Source organism: Sander vitreus, chromosome 18 (assembly GCF_031162955.1).
Source record: "Sander vitreus isolate 19-12246 chromosome 18, sanVit1, whole genome shotgun sequence".
NCBI classification, from domain to species: Eukaryota; Metazoa; Chordata; class Actinopteri; order Perciformes; family Percidae; genus Sander; species Sander vitreus.
This window is the reverse complement of record NC_135872.1, coordinates 490,001-502,500: the sequence shown is the minus strand read 5'-3', so window position 1 is coordinate 502,500 and position 12,500 is coordinate 490,001. Positions and strand designations below refer to the sequence as shown.

Genomic DNA, 12,500 nt, shown 5'->3' with positions numbered 1-12,500 from the left:
GCTAACGTTAGCTGCTGTGTATCGTGTCATTAGTGTTTACTGTAGCTAACATTAGCTGCTATGTAACGTGTTATTAGTGTTTACTGTAGCTAACGGTAGGCTAACGTTAGCTACTGTGTAACGTGTTATTAGTGTTTACTAGCGTGACATGCAGCGATGTTTCTGTTGCCTCTAACGTCTGTTTTGGAGCATCAGAGTACAACGCAGACATTTAAGTGGCACCGTAATCCGCGTTGCTATTTCGTTCGGTAGATACCGGGCACCGGTGCCCTATTGGCACCAGATTTTAACATGCACCGTTAACGTGAACAGAAAATTGCGTTGCCTGTATCTTTTCACGGCAAACACGCATGTTTGGAAAGCGGTCGCACAACAACTGAAATGGCTCCTTCATAGTATCCTTCAACAAAGGAGGAATGTAGCATCATATGGATGTGAAAGCAGTTATAATTAGCCTATGTGACAATACAATTTGTTTTGGTTAAAATCAACAAATAATCGTGATAATTAATCGTGATCAATATATTGATCAAAATAATCGTGATTATCATTTTGGCCATAATCGTGCAGCCCTATTTTTAGCATGTATAGAGCCAGCATATTTCCACCAGACTCCATGTAAATAATCAGGACTTTTAGCATGTATAGAGCCAGCATATTTCCACCAGACTCCATGTAAATAATCAGGACTTTTAGCATGTATAGAGCCAGCATATTTCCACCAGACTCCATGTTAATAATCAGGACTTTTAGCGTGTATAGAGCCAGCATATCTCCACCAGATTCCATGTAAATAATCAGGACTTTTAGCGTGTATAGAGCCAGCATATCTACACATGTAAATGGGTACATTAAGGGTTTATTTCAACCAAACCAGAGTGGTGATTGTTGGAACAGTGGAAAGATGAACCAAGACGGCTTTTGGTAGTTTGATTTAGTTTCTGTCCACTTTGAATTAAGTGTTTTACGATGATAAAATTACTAATTATTTACATGGAGTCTGGTGGGTTTGGTGATGGTGATTTCTTGTCTGTCTGTCTGCCTGCCTCTCTGTCGGTCTGTCTCACTGTCTGTCTCTCTGTCTGTCTGTCTGTCTGACGGATCGAACAAAAACAACATGCAGCCGTTTGAATCCGTTAGCTTCACCAGTGATGCTAAGACTGTTAGCTTCACCAGTGATGCTAACAGTGTTAGCTGCTGAATAAAACAAACTTACCGAGTCAGACAGCGACCGACCCAGATAACAGTAACCGGACTGTTCACACCGAGCTGATAGAGATATAATAATAATATAATTAACTGGTTAAAAGGATCAAACACGATCAATAATAATCATCTAGCAGCTACGCGCCGTTCAACTGCTGCCACTCTGATGACCACTTCCGCTTCACTTCCCTATCACTGAGGGTCAGAGGTGACGCATTTAAAACAGAAATAAATAATCATTAAAACTATTTAAAAGAGCCAAAGAAAGAACGATCGCAGTTTAATGTGAAATGAACGTTATTACGTGATGATGTAAATACGTGTTAAAGACTGTTGGCTCTGTGGGATGTTCACGGGTCCCCCGGATATCAGAGTTCCACTGTGAAGTTATCGGTTATTGATCACAGATCGGTTCTTTCTTTTGTTTCATGTTTACATTATAAATTAAGGCGTCCTGTGCGCGCGCAGGGAGAGATAACAGAGACACAACAGGCATGTTAAAGACTGCTTTACTACTGAACGTATTAAATCCCCAGCGGCACTTGAAGGCAGCAGACGGTGCGTGATGATGCTGTAAAGATGGCGGCCGTGGCTGTGTTAGCAGAGCTGAGGCTCAGAGACGGACACAGGGAGAAAATTTGCGTTAAAGTAGAAAATAATCTGAGTTCTCTGATCAGCGGGATTCAACAGCTGAACGCGGACGCGTCACGGCTCCTCAGCGAGCTGGTGGAGCGGGAAAACCCACAGGGAGCATGCGCAGAACAAGGTTAGCTAACTGCTGCTAACTGCTAGCATTACTGAATACCAGCTGAGATGTAAACAAACTGTCTGTCTATTCCCTTACCCCCTGTCTGTCTGTCCGTCTCTCTGTCTACCATGGAGACCAACATCTGTTACTACTGTCTCACATGAAACTGCCCCAAAATCACCATCACCAAACACCATGTAAATAATCTGTACTTTTAGCGTGTATAGAGCCAGCATATCTCCACCAGACTCCATGTAAATAATCAGGACTTTTAGCGTGTATAGAGCCAGCATATCTCCACCAGACTCCATGTAAATAATCAGGACTTTTAGCGTGTATAGAGCCAGCATATCTCCACATGTAAATGGGTGAATTAAGGGTTCATTTCAACCAAACCTGAGTGGAGATTGTTGGAACAGTGGAAAGATGAACCAAGACGGCTTTTGGTAGTTTGATTTAGTTTCTGTCCACTTTGAATGAAGTGTGTTTTACCATGATAAAAGTACTGATTATTTACATGGAGTCTGGTTGGTTTGGTGATGGTGATTTCTTGTCTGCCTGTTTTATTTTCTATTCTTTGACCCCTGGCCTGTTATCTTTTTTATTTTTCTACTTGTTTGTCTTTACGTATATTTCTGTATATTTTTTTCTCTACTTAAGTACCTTCACTTATCTGTAATGAGTTTAAATAGAATGATATATTCTGCTGTTTAACCCTAACCAGGTCAGGAGGAAGAGGAGGAGAGTGATGAAGAGGAGGAGAGTGATGAAGAGGAGGAGCATCAGAACTCTCAACCCCAACCTCCCGCTAAAAGATCCAAAACCTGAACCCCTTTGAACAGCTGGGACTCTGAGACACGATGACATCACGTTTGTTTACCAGATTTAACAGGTTGATCTCTAATCTCAGGTGTTCAGCATGAGTTACCATGGCGATGACACCCGGTAACAAGTGATCCACAAAACCCTGAACCTGAAGTTACCACGGTAACGCCAAATCCCAACGTTGTCTTCTCTGTGATTATGACAATACATCTTTAATCTACAAAACCTCTGTCACAACACCAGGGGGCGCCAACAGACCATAGCAACAGACCATAATAAGAGCTCAGACTAAAGAAATAAAACGTCACATTTTATTTGTTTTTTTCATTTTATTGTCATCAGAATAAAGTTTTCATGGTTACCAGCGTGTGTCATGTGACTCGTCTTAAATACAACATCGTTTTGGGATTCAGGAAACTGACGACACAAACCCATCCTGCAGCCTATCACAGCGCGGGAGAATCAAATAATCTCACAAACAGCCAATCACAGCGCAGGAGAATCAAATCATCTCACAAACAAACAGTCTGTTGTCCGAGGGGACCGGGCTCTGTGATTGGATGAGAGACCAAGCTCTGTGATTGGCTGTGTCCTCTAGGTGATGGGGCTCTGTGATTGGCTGTGTCCTCTAGGTGTGGATGAGAGACGGGGCTCTGTGATTGGCTGTGTCCTCTAGGTGTGGATGAGCGACGGGGCTCTGTGATTGGCCGGTTTGCGGGCGGCGCAGCGGCTGCAGAGCAGCGCGAGGCAGACAGGAAGTACGCAGTAGCCGATGGCGCGGGGGTCGGCGCGCGTGCACGAGAACAGGAAGAGGAAGAGCTGCAGGTACGGCAGCAAGAAGACCGACGCCCACATCCACACAGGAAGTGGTGGCAGGCGGGCGGCAAGGCTCTGGGCCCAGCTGGGAGGGGGCGGGGCCGACGGGCCAGACACGCCTCTCTGTACGTGCTCCAAACTCACGCTGCGAACCTCAAACACGTAGTACGCCCCCCCCACGCTCAGCAGCAAGAAGAACGCCACGGAGAGCCAACCCAGCCGCTGGCGGAAGTTCATCATCCTCCATACTGGAAAATATAAACATAAACAATCATATAAACAATCTAAACATTCATCATCCTCCATACTGGAAAATATAAACATTAATATAAACATTAATATAAACAATATAAACAATAATATAAACATTAATATAAACAATATAAACGTGCATCATCCTCCATACTGTCAGGAGATACTGATTATCAGATTTCCATATAGTTATACTTCTATAAGATATTCTATTCTTAATCCCAGTTATATGTAGTCAGTTACTGCCCAACACCAGCAGATGTATGTACCGTCTGTTCCTGCCAGACTCCATTCATGTTTTAGCCCATTTAATGTGGTTAATAAGCAGCTTTAAACCATGACATTAAACTTGACCTAGGTTCACTAGAGCTGAGTTCTGCCAGACTCCATTCATTTTTCGGGCAGTTTTAGAGCTGTTGATATGTAGTTCCGTATCAGATTCCTAGTTTTAACGTTAACAACATTCCTTCTGATTAAAACTAGGTTCACTGTAGCTGACTCTCTGCGCCAGACTCCGTTCATGTTTTAGCCCAGCTTCATATCTATAACGGCTGATTTAAACCATGACATTAAACCTGACCTAGGTACACTGTAGCTGGGTTCTACAGACTCTCTGCGCCAGACTCCATTCATTTTTCAGCCAGTTTAATTCTCAGTCAGATGTTTCCTGCCGACCTCCATCTTGCTCTCTGCTTATTTACACACAGGCAGTTAGCAGCACGTTAGCACTGTGCTAAGCCGTCAGCAGCGTGCTAACGGGTTAGCTCGTGTTTCTAAATGCTCTTACCTTCCTTCGCGCTGAATCTTTTAAACTACAACTCTGCTGGAGGCTAGTTTTAACGCACTGTGGTTCCGGGGTCCCCGAGAGCTCCGGGGAGTCTCGTCGTCTCCCTCTCTTCCTGTTTGGTCACCTGACACCGGGATGACGTCACTCATAGTGACCGTCTCTGGCGCCGTCTGGAGCTCACACAGCTTCACTACAGTTTTTAATTTGATTTCATAAAACATGAAACTAAACTCGGAGCTGCGCGCGTCTCTGTTACCATGGAGACGGGCTGAAGGTGACTGCTCACGTGACATTATCAGAAACTTTCTGCTGTTCAAACACTCCGAAAATAACTAAAACATGATTACATCACTACCATTTAATAAGTAATACCATCTCCACACACAGTAACAGATTACATTTCACTGTAGTTAAGTAGTAGTTTTTGTGTACATTTACTTTTTAAAGAAGTAGTTTTAAAAATCTGTAATTTGACTTCAGTATGTTTAGTTTATAGTAATATTCTTTAGTTTATAGTAATATTCTTTAGTTTATAGTAATATTCTTTAGTTGTTTTGGCAAAGTATCTGTCAACAAACTCACATTGAAAGTAACTAAGTAACTTTTACCCTGAGTACATTTTAAATTAGTTACCTTTTACTTTTACTTGAGTAGATTATATTCCGGTAATTTAACTTGTACTAGTATATTTATTCACTATACTTAAAGGGCCCTGCCCCCTCCGCCTGTCCAGCCAATCACAGACACACACACACACACACACACACACAGACACACACACACACACACACAGACACACAGACGCACACACAACACACAAACACACACACACACACACACACACACACACAGACACACACACACACAGACACACACACACAGACACACACACACACACACACACACACACACACACACACACAGACACACACACACACACACACACACACACACACAGACACACACACACACACACCCACACACACACACACACAGACACACACACACACACACACACACACACACACACACACAGACACACAGACGCACACACACACACACAAACACACACACACAGACACACACACACACACACACACACACACACACACACACACACACACACACACACACACGTCTGTCCAGCCAATCACAGCACAGAACCCAGAAACATAAAAAGAAGTGACAGAGAGGTCAGACTCTTAGTCTCTGTTAGTGCTGCTTTTCATTTGGTGTTCCTCTGTGGTTCTGCTTCTGGTCTCTGTTGCTCTGCTGGTCTCTGTGGTTCTGCTTCTGGTCTCTGTGGTTCTGGTCTCTGTGGTTCAGCTCGTTCTGGTCTCTGTTGTTCTGCTGGTCTCTGTGGTTCTGCTGGTTCTGTGGTTCTGCTTCTGGTCTCTGTGGTTTTGCTGGTCTCTGTTGTTCTGCTGGTCTCTGTGGTTCTGCTTCTGGTCTCTGTGGTTCTGCTGGTTCTGGTCTCTGTGGTTCTGCTGGTCTCTGTTGTTCTGCTGGTTCTGGTCTCTGTAGTTCTGCTGGTTCTGGTTCTGGTCTAGGTGGTTCTGGTGATGGAGCGAGGTGAGAGTCTGCAGGATCAGCTCAGATGTCCTGTCTGTCTCGACGTCTTCACGGAACCTCTGATGTTACTCTGTGGACACTCCTACTGCAGGTACTAGTACACAAACTACTTCTACACAGTACTACACACTACTACACACTCCTACTGCAGGTACTAGTACACACGCTACTACTACACAATACTAAACAATACTACACACTACTACACACGCCTACCGCAGGTACTAGTACACACACTACTACTACACACAACTACACACTACTACACACTCCAACTGCAGGTACTAGTACACACACTACTACACACTACTACACACACTACTACTGCAGGTACTAGTACTACTAGTACACACTAATACTACACACTACTACTACACACACTACTACACACTACTATACACACTGCTACTACACACATTACTACACACACTACTACTACACACTACTACACACATTACTACACACACTACTACACACTCCTACTACAGGTACTACTAATACTACTATTACACACACACACACACACACACACACACACACACCCTGCTCTGTTGTTTCCCCCTCTCATTCCCCCTGCTCTGTTGTTTCCCCCTCTCATTCCCCCTGCTCTGTTGTTTCCCCCTCTCATTCCCCCTGCTCTGGTGTTTCCAGCCCCTAAACCGGAGACACTTGGAAACACTTCTGACCCGTTTTGGTTTGCAATCTGCAGGGTTGTGTTGCTTCTTCTATTTCCGTTGTTTCTTGCTGATATTGTAGTTATCTTATAGCTGGTAGAGGACTGGTATCTATAGGTGGTAGAGGACTGGTATATATAGCTGGTTGAGGACTGGTATCTTATAGCTCGTAGAGGACTGGTATCTTAAAGCTGGTAGAGGACTGGTACCTATAGCTGGTAGAGGACTGGTAGAGGACTGGTATCTTATAGCTGGTAGATTACAGGTAGAGGACTAGTAGAGGACTGGTAGAGGACTGATAGATGACTGGTAGAGGACTGGTATCTATAGCTGGTAGAGGACTGGTATCAATAGCTGGTAGAGGACTGGTAGAGGACTGGTATGTTGTAGCTGGTAGAGGACTGGTATCTTATAGCTGGTAGAGGACTGGTATCTATAGTTGGTAGAGGACTGGTAGAGGACTGGTATCTTATATCTGGTACAGGACTGGTATCTTATAGCTGGCAGAGAACTGGTAGAGGACTGGTATCTTATAGCTGGTAGAGGACTGGTATCAATAACTGGTAGAGGACTGGTATCTATAGCTGGTAGAGGACTGGTAGAGGACTGGTATCTATAGCTGGTAGAGGACTGGTAGAGGACTGGTATGTTATAGCTGGTAGAGGACTGGTAGAGGACTAGTAGAGGGGTGGGATGTATAGAGGACTGGTATCAATAGCTGGTAGAGGACTGGTAGAGGACTGGTATGTTGTAGCTGGTAGAGGACTGGTATCTTATAGCTGGTAGAGGACTGGTATCTATAGTTGGTAGAGGACTGGTAGAGGACTGGTATCTTATATCTGGTACAGGACTGGTATCTTATAGCTGGCAGAGAACTGGTAGAGGACTGGTATCTTATAGCTGGTAGAGGACTGGTATCAATAACTGGTAGAGGACTGGTATCTATAGCTGGTAGAGGACTGGTATCTATAGCTGGTAGAGGACTGGTAGAGGACTAGTAGAGGGCTGGTATGTTATAGCTGGTAGAGGACTGGTAGAGGACTAGTATCTATAGCTGGTTGAGGATTGGTATCTATAGCTGGTAGAGGACTGGTAAAGGACTGGTATCTATAGCTGGTAGAGGACTGGTATATATAGCTGGTTGAGGACTGGTATCTTAAAGCTGGTAGAGGACTGGTACCTATAGCTGGTAGAGGACTGGTACCTATAGCTGGTAGAGGACTGGTAGAGGACTGGTATCTTATAGCTGGTAGATTACAGGTAGAGGACTAGTAGAGGACTGGTAGAGGACTGATAGATGACTGGTAGAGGACTGGTATCTATAGCTGGTAGAGGACTGGAATCAATAGCTGGTAGAGGACTGGTAGAGGACTGGTATCAATAGCTGGTAGAGGACTGGTATATAGTAGCTGGTAGAGGACTGGTATCTTATAGCTGGTAGAGGACTGGTATCTATAGTTGGTAGAGGACTGGTAGAGGACTGGTATCTTATATCTGGTACAGGACTGGTATCTTATAGCTGGCAGAGAACTGGTAGAGGACTGGTATCTTATAGCTGGTAGAGGACTGGTATCAATAACTGGTAGAGGACTGGTATCTATAGCTGGTAGAGGACTGGTAGAGGACTGGTATCTATAGCTGGTAGAGGACTGGTAGAGGACTGGTATGTTATAGCTGGTAGAGGACTGGTAGAGGACTAGTAGAGGGCTGGTATGTTATAGCTGGTAGAGGACTGGTAGAGGACTAGTATCTATAGCTGGTTGAGGATTGGTATCTATAGCTGGTAGAGGACTGGTAAAGGACTGGTATCTGTAGCTGGTAGAGGACTGGTATCTATAGCTGGTTGAGGACTGGTGTCTTATAGCTGGTAGAGGACTGGTATCTATAGTTGGTAGAAGACTGGTAGAGGACTGGTATTTATAGCTGGTAGAGGACTGGATCAAACCAGCCTCGGTGTTCAGCCTGTTCCGGTCTCTGTTGTTAATGCTGTTAACATGTTTAAAGTTTTTATGTATAGTTTTACACAAATTGTACTTCTTTGTTAATTGTAAACCAACATAAACTATTCATTCAATCGCCATCATGTTTTCCCCCACATCAAACATTTTAATGCTTTGTTGTTGTTTTAATATTTTTCATGTAACATTTACCTGTGCAGGTGTTGTGTGCGCTCCATGACGATGGACCTGCTGGGTCAGCTGACGTGTCCCATGTGTCGCTGTGCCGTGGACGGAGACAGTCCTCGTCCCAACGTCAGCCTGGCTCGCATCATTGAGGCTCTGCAGGTAAACACACCTGAGAACACTTCACCTGTCGAGGCTCTGCAGGTAAACACACCTGAGACAGTTCACCTGTCTAAGCTCTGCAGGTAAACACACCTGAGACAGTTCACCTGTCGAAGCTCTGCAGGTAAACACACCTGAGACAGTTCACCTGTCGAAGCTCTGCAGGTAAACACACCTGAGACAGTTCACCTGTCGAGGCTGTGTCGTGTTGGTGACACACCTGACTGAATGTGTTATTGACCCAGTTCTGTTCCTCTTGACAGGAAGTGAGTGTTTCAGGCGGAGAGAAGGTGATGTCATGTTCTCAGCACCACAACCCGCTCAGCCTTTACTGCGAGGACGAACGCACCGTGATCTGTGGCCTCTGTGGAAGCATTGGGGCGCACCGCGGACACAAAATCACTCCAGTTAGCTCCGTCTACAGCCGCATGAAGGTACAACATAAACTATATATCTCCTACAGTCATATGAAGATATATAAACTATATATCTCCTACAGTCATATGAAGGTCCATCCATCCATCCATCTTCATCCGCTTATCCGGTATCGGGTCGCGGGGGCAGCAGCTCCAGCAGGGGACCCCAAACTTCCCTTTCCCGAGCCACATTAACCAGCTCTGACTGGGGGATCCGAGGCGTTCCCAGGCCAGGTTGGAGATATAATCCCTCCACCTAGTCCTGGGTCTTCCCCGAGGCCTCCTCCCAGCTGGACGTGCCTGGAACACCTCCCTAGGGAGGCGCCCAGGGGGCATCCTTACCAGATGCCCAAACCACCTCAACTGGCTCCTTTCAACGCGAAGGAGCAGCGGCTCTACTCCGAGCTCTTCACGGATGACTGAGCTTCTCACCCTATCTCTAAGGGAGACGCCAGCTACCCTCCTGAGGAAACCCTTTTCGGCCGCTTGTACCCTGGATCTTGTTCTTTCGGTCATGACCCAGCCTTCATGGCCATAGGTGAGGGTAGGAACGAAAACTGACCGACCAATCTCCCGCTCCATTGTCCCCTCACTCGCGAACAAGACCCCAAGGTACTTGAACTCCTTCACTTGGGGTAAGGACTCATTCCCTACCCGGAGAAGGCACTCCATCGGTTTCCTGTTGAGAACCATGGCCTCCGATTTAGAGGTGCTGATCCTCATCCCAGCCGCTTCACACTCGGCTGCGAACTGATCCAGTGAATGTTGAAGGTCACAGGCCGATGATGCCATCAGGACCACATCATCTGCAAAAAGCAGCGATGAGATCCCCAGCCCACCAAACTGCAACCCCTCTCCACCCCGACTACGCCTCGATATCCTGTCCATAAAAACTACAAACAGGATTGGTGACAAAGCACAGCCCTGGCGGAGGCCAACTCTAACTTGAAACGAGTCCGACTTACTGCCGAGAACCCGGACACAGCTCTCGCTTTGGTCGTACAGAGATTGGATGGCCCTGAGAAGGAACCCCCTCACCCCATACTCCTGCAACACCTCCCACAGTATCTCCCAGGGGACCCGGTCATACACCTTCTCCAGATCCACAAAACACATGTAAACCGGTTGGGCATACTCCCAGGCTCCCTCCAGGATCCTTGCGAGAGTAAAGCTCTGGTCCGTTGTTCCACGACCAGGACGGAATCCGCATTGTTCTTCTTCAACCTGAGGTTCGACTATCGACCGAACCCTCCTTTCCAGCACCTTGGAGTAGACTTTACCAGGGAGGCTGAGAAGTGTGATACCCCTGTAATTGACACACACCCTCTGGTCCCCCTTTTTGAAAAGGGGAACCACCACCCCGGTCTGCCACTCCTTAGGCACCGTCCCAGACTTCCACGCAATGTTGAAGAGGCGTGTCAACTAAGACAACCCCTCCACACCCAGAGCTTTAAGCATTTCTGGATGGATCTCATCAATCCCTGGGGCTTTGCCACTGTGGAGTTGTTTAACTACCTCAGCAACTTCCACCAGGGAAATTGGCGACAATCCCCCATCATCCTCCAGCTCTGCCTCTACCATAGAGGGCATATTAGTCGGATTTAGGAGTTCCTCAAAGTGCTCCTTCCACCGCCCTATTACCTCCTCAGTTGAGGTCAACAGCGTCCCATCCTTACTGTACACAGCTTGGATGGTTCTCCGCTTCCCCCTCCTGAGGTGGCGAACGGTTTTCCAGAAGCACCTTGGTGCCGACCGAAAGTCCTTCTCCATGTCTTCTCCAAACTTCTCCCACACCCGCTGCTTTGCCTCTTTCACGGCAGTGGCTGCAGCCCTTCGGTACCTTGCAACTGCCTCCGGAGTCCTCTCCGGAGACCTCCCTACAGTCATATGAAGATACAACATCGCCTTTTCGTCGCCTTTTTGTTGCCTTTTTGTTGCCTTTTTGTTGCCTTTTTGTTGCCTTTTTTCCGCCTTTTCAACGCCTTTTCTTCTAGTGTTTAAAAGGCGCCGAAAAGGCAACACGTCTTTTTGTATATCTCCTTCTACAGTCATATGAAGATACAACATAAATTCTGTGAGCTCAAGACTTCATAACTATCAGCTATCTAGGTTCTAAATATTCGTATGTGAATGATGTCTGTTGGCAAGCTATATAATAAAATGTTAAGTGATATTCTGTTGATTTAGGGACATAAGGTCATTTTTTACAAATACGATGTTGTGTTGAACGTCTGATTTGAATCCGACAGTGTTGATTGGCTGACTGTTTAGTTTGGTGATGTTGACTCGGAGCAGATAAGCAGTTTAATCTCACATCGTATCATCAAACAGGAGATTACAAGAGTTCAATGTTCCACAGAAACCTGATATCACCGCCATGTTTCAACAACAACAAGGTCATGAAAATGATGCTGGCCGCCTGGTTAATATTACTTCCAGTTGAGCTTTGGAGGGCCGCCGTTTTGGGGCCTGCCTAAATAATCTGAATCTTACCTGCTCTGAAAACGTCTGGACGCATCAGAAACGCTCTTGGAACGTATCAGGAACGCATCGGGAACGCTCTGGGAACGTATTGGGAACGCTTCAGGAACGCTTCAGGAACGCTTCGGGAACGCTTCGGAACGACTCTGGGAACGCCTCGGGAACACTTCGAACGCTCTGGGAACATCTCTGGGAACGCGATCGGGAACGCTGAACGCTTATCGGGAACGCCTGCGTTGAAACGCTTCGAACGCTCTGGGAACGCACTGGGAACGCTTTCGGCGAACGCTCTGAACGCTTCGGGAACGCACGGGAACGCTCTGGGAACGCGCTCTTTGGGAACGCTTCGGGAACGCTTCGAACGCTCCTGGGAACGCATGGGAGCGCTTCAGGAACGCTTCAGGAACGCTTCGGGAACGTATCGGGAACGCTTCGGGA

General features: G+C 46.3%; 4 protein-coding genes across 7 annotated transcripts in view; 2 read left to right on the top strand and 2 right to left on the bottom strand.

The window, feature by feature from the left end:
* The window catches only part of ubr7 (ubiquitin protein ligase E3 component n-recognin 7), a 12,092-nt gene extending 10,670 nt beyond the window's left edge, over positions 1 to 1,422 (bottom strand). Inside the window, exon 1 of one of the 3 annotated variants that reach the window (XM_078274430.1) lies at positions 1,217 to 1,422. The gene's annotated coding sequence lies outside the window, so the exon portion shown is untranslated. The remainder of the gene's footprint in view (positions 1 to 1,216) is intronic. The other 2 variants (XM_078274429.1, XM_078274431.1) reach the window with 2 other exon arrangements.
* A 324-nt stretch (positions 1,423 to 1,746) lies between these two features.
* LOC144533209 (uncharacterized) lies at positions 1,747 to 3,140 on the top strand. The gene is made up of 2 exons (XM_078274434.1): positions 1,747 to 1,972; positions 2,679 to 3,140. Exons 1-2 carry the CDS (start codon positions 1,786 to 1,788, stop codon positions 2,780 to 2,782), a joined length of 291 nt encoding a protein of 96 aa, XP_078130560.1. The 5' UTR covers positions 1,747 to 1,785; the 3' UTR covers positions 2,783 to 3,140.
* Positions 3,069 to 4,772, bottom strand: tmem251 (transmembrane protein 251). Of its 2 annotated transcripts, XM_078274433.1 has the most exons (3): positions 4,635 to 4,772; positions 3,456 to 3,843; positions 3,069 to 3,411 (listed from the first exon to the last, which is right to left on the bottom strand). In XM_078274433.1, the coding sequence occupies exons 2-3, from the start codon at positions 3,833 to 3,835 to the stop codon at positions 3,408 to 3,410; spliced, it is 384 nt and encodes a 127-aa protein (XP_078130559.1). In that variant the 5' UTR covers positions 3,836 to 3,843; positions 4,635 to 4,772; the 3' UTR covers positions 3,069 to 3,407. The 2 variants fall into 2 exon arrangements, with proteins under 2 accessions (XP_078130559.1, XP_078130558.1); XM_078274432.1 differs by having other exon boundaries at positions 3,069 to 3,843; positions 4,635 to 4,771.
* A 1,121-nt stretch (positions 4,773 to 5,893) lies between these two features.
* LOC144533811 (E3 ubiquitin-protein ligase TRIM50-like) overlaps positions 5,894 to 12,500 on the top strand; it is a 13,136-nt gene continuing 6,529 nt past the window's right edge. Inside the window, exons 1-3 of the mRNA XM_078275377.1 lie at positions 5,894 to 6,297; positions 9,039 to 9,165; positions 9,429 to 9,599. Of these exons, the coding sequence (XP_078131503.1) occupies positions 6,197 to 6,297; positions 9,039 to 9,165; positions 9,429 to 9,599 (399 nt within the window). The 5' untranslated portion in view covers positions 5,894 to 6,196. The remainder of the gene's footprint in view (positions 6,298 to 9,038; positions 9,166 to 9,428; positions 9,600 to 12,500) is intronic.

Excerpts from the sequence above, each read along its gene's own strand:
- LOC144533209 (XM_078274434.1), top strand. The coding sequence starts at position 1,786 with ATGGCGGCCGTGGCTGTGTTAGCAGAGCTGAGGCTCAGAGACGGACAC. Across the intron at positions 1,973-2,678 it reads GGGAGCATGCGCAGAACAAG|GTCAGGAGGAAGAGGAGGAG; the intron begins GTTAGCTAACTG and ends AACCCTAACCAG.
- tmem251 (XM_078274433.1), bottom strand. The coding sequence starts at position 3,835 with ATGATGAACTTCCGCCAGCGGCTGGGTTGGCTCTCCGTGGCGTTCTTC.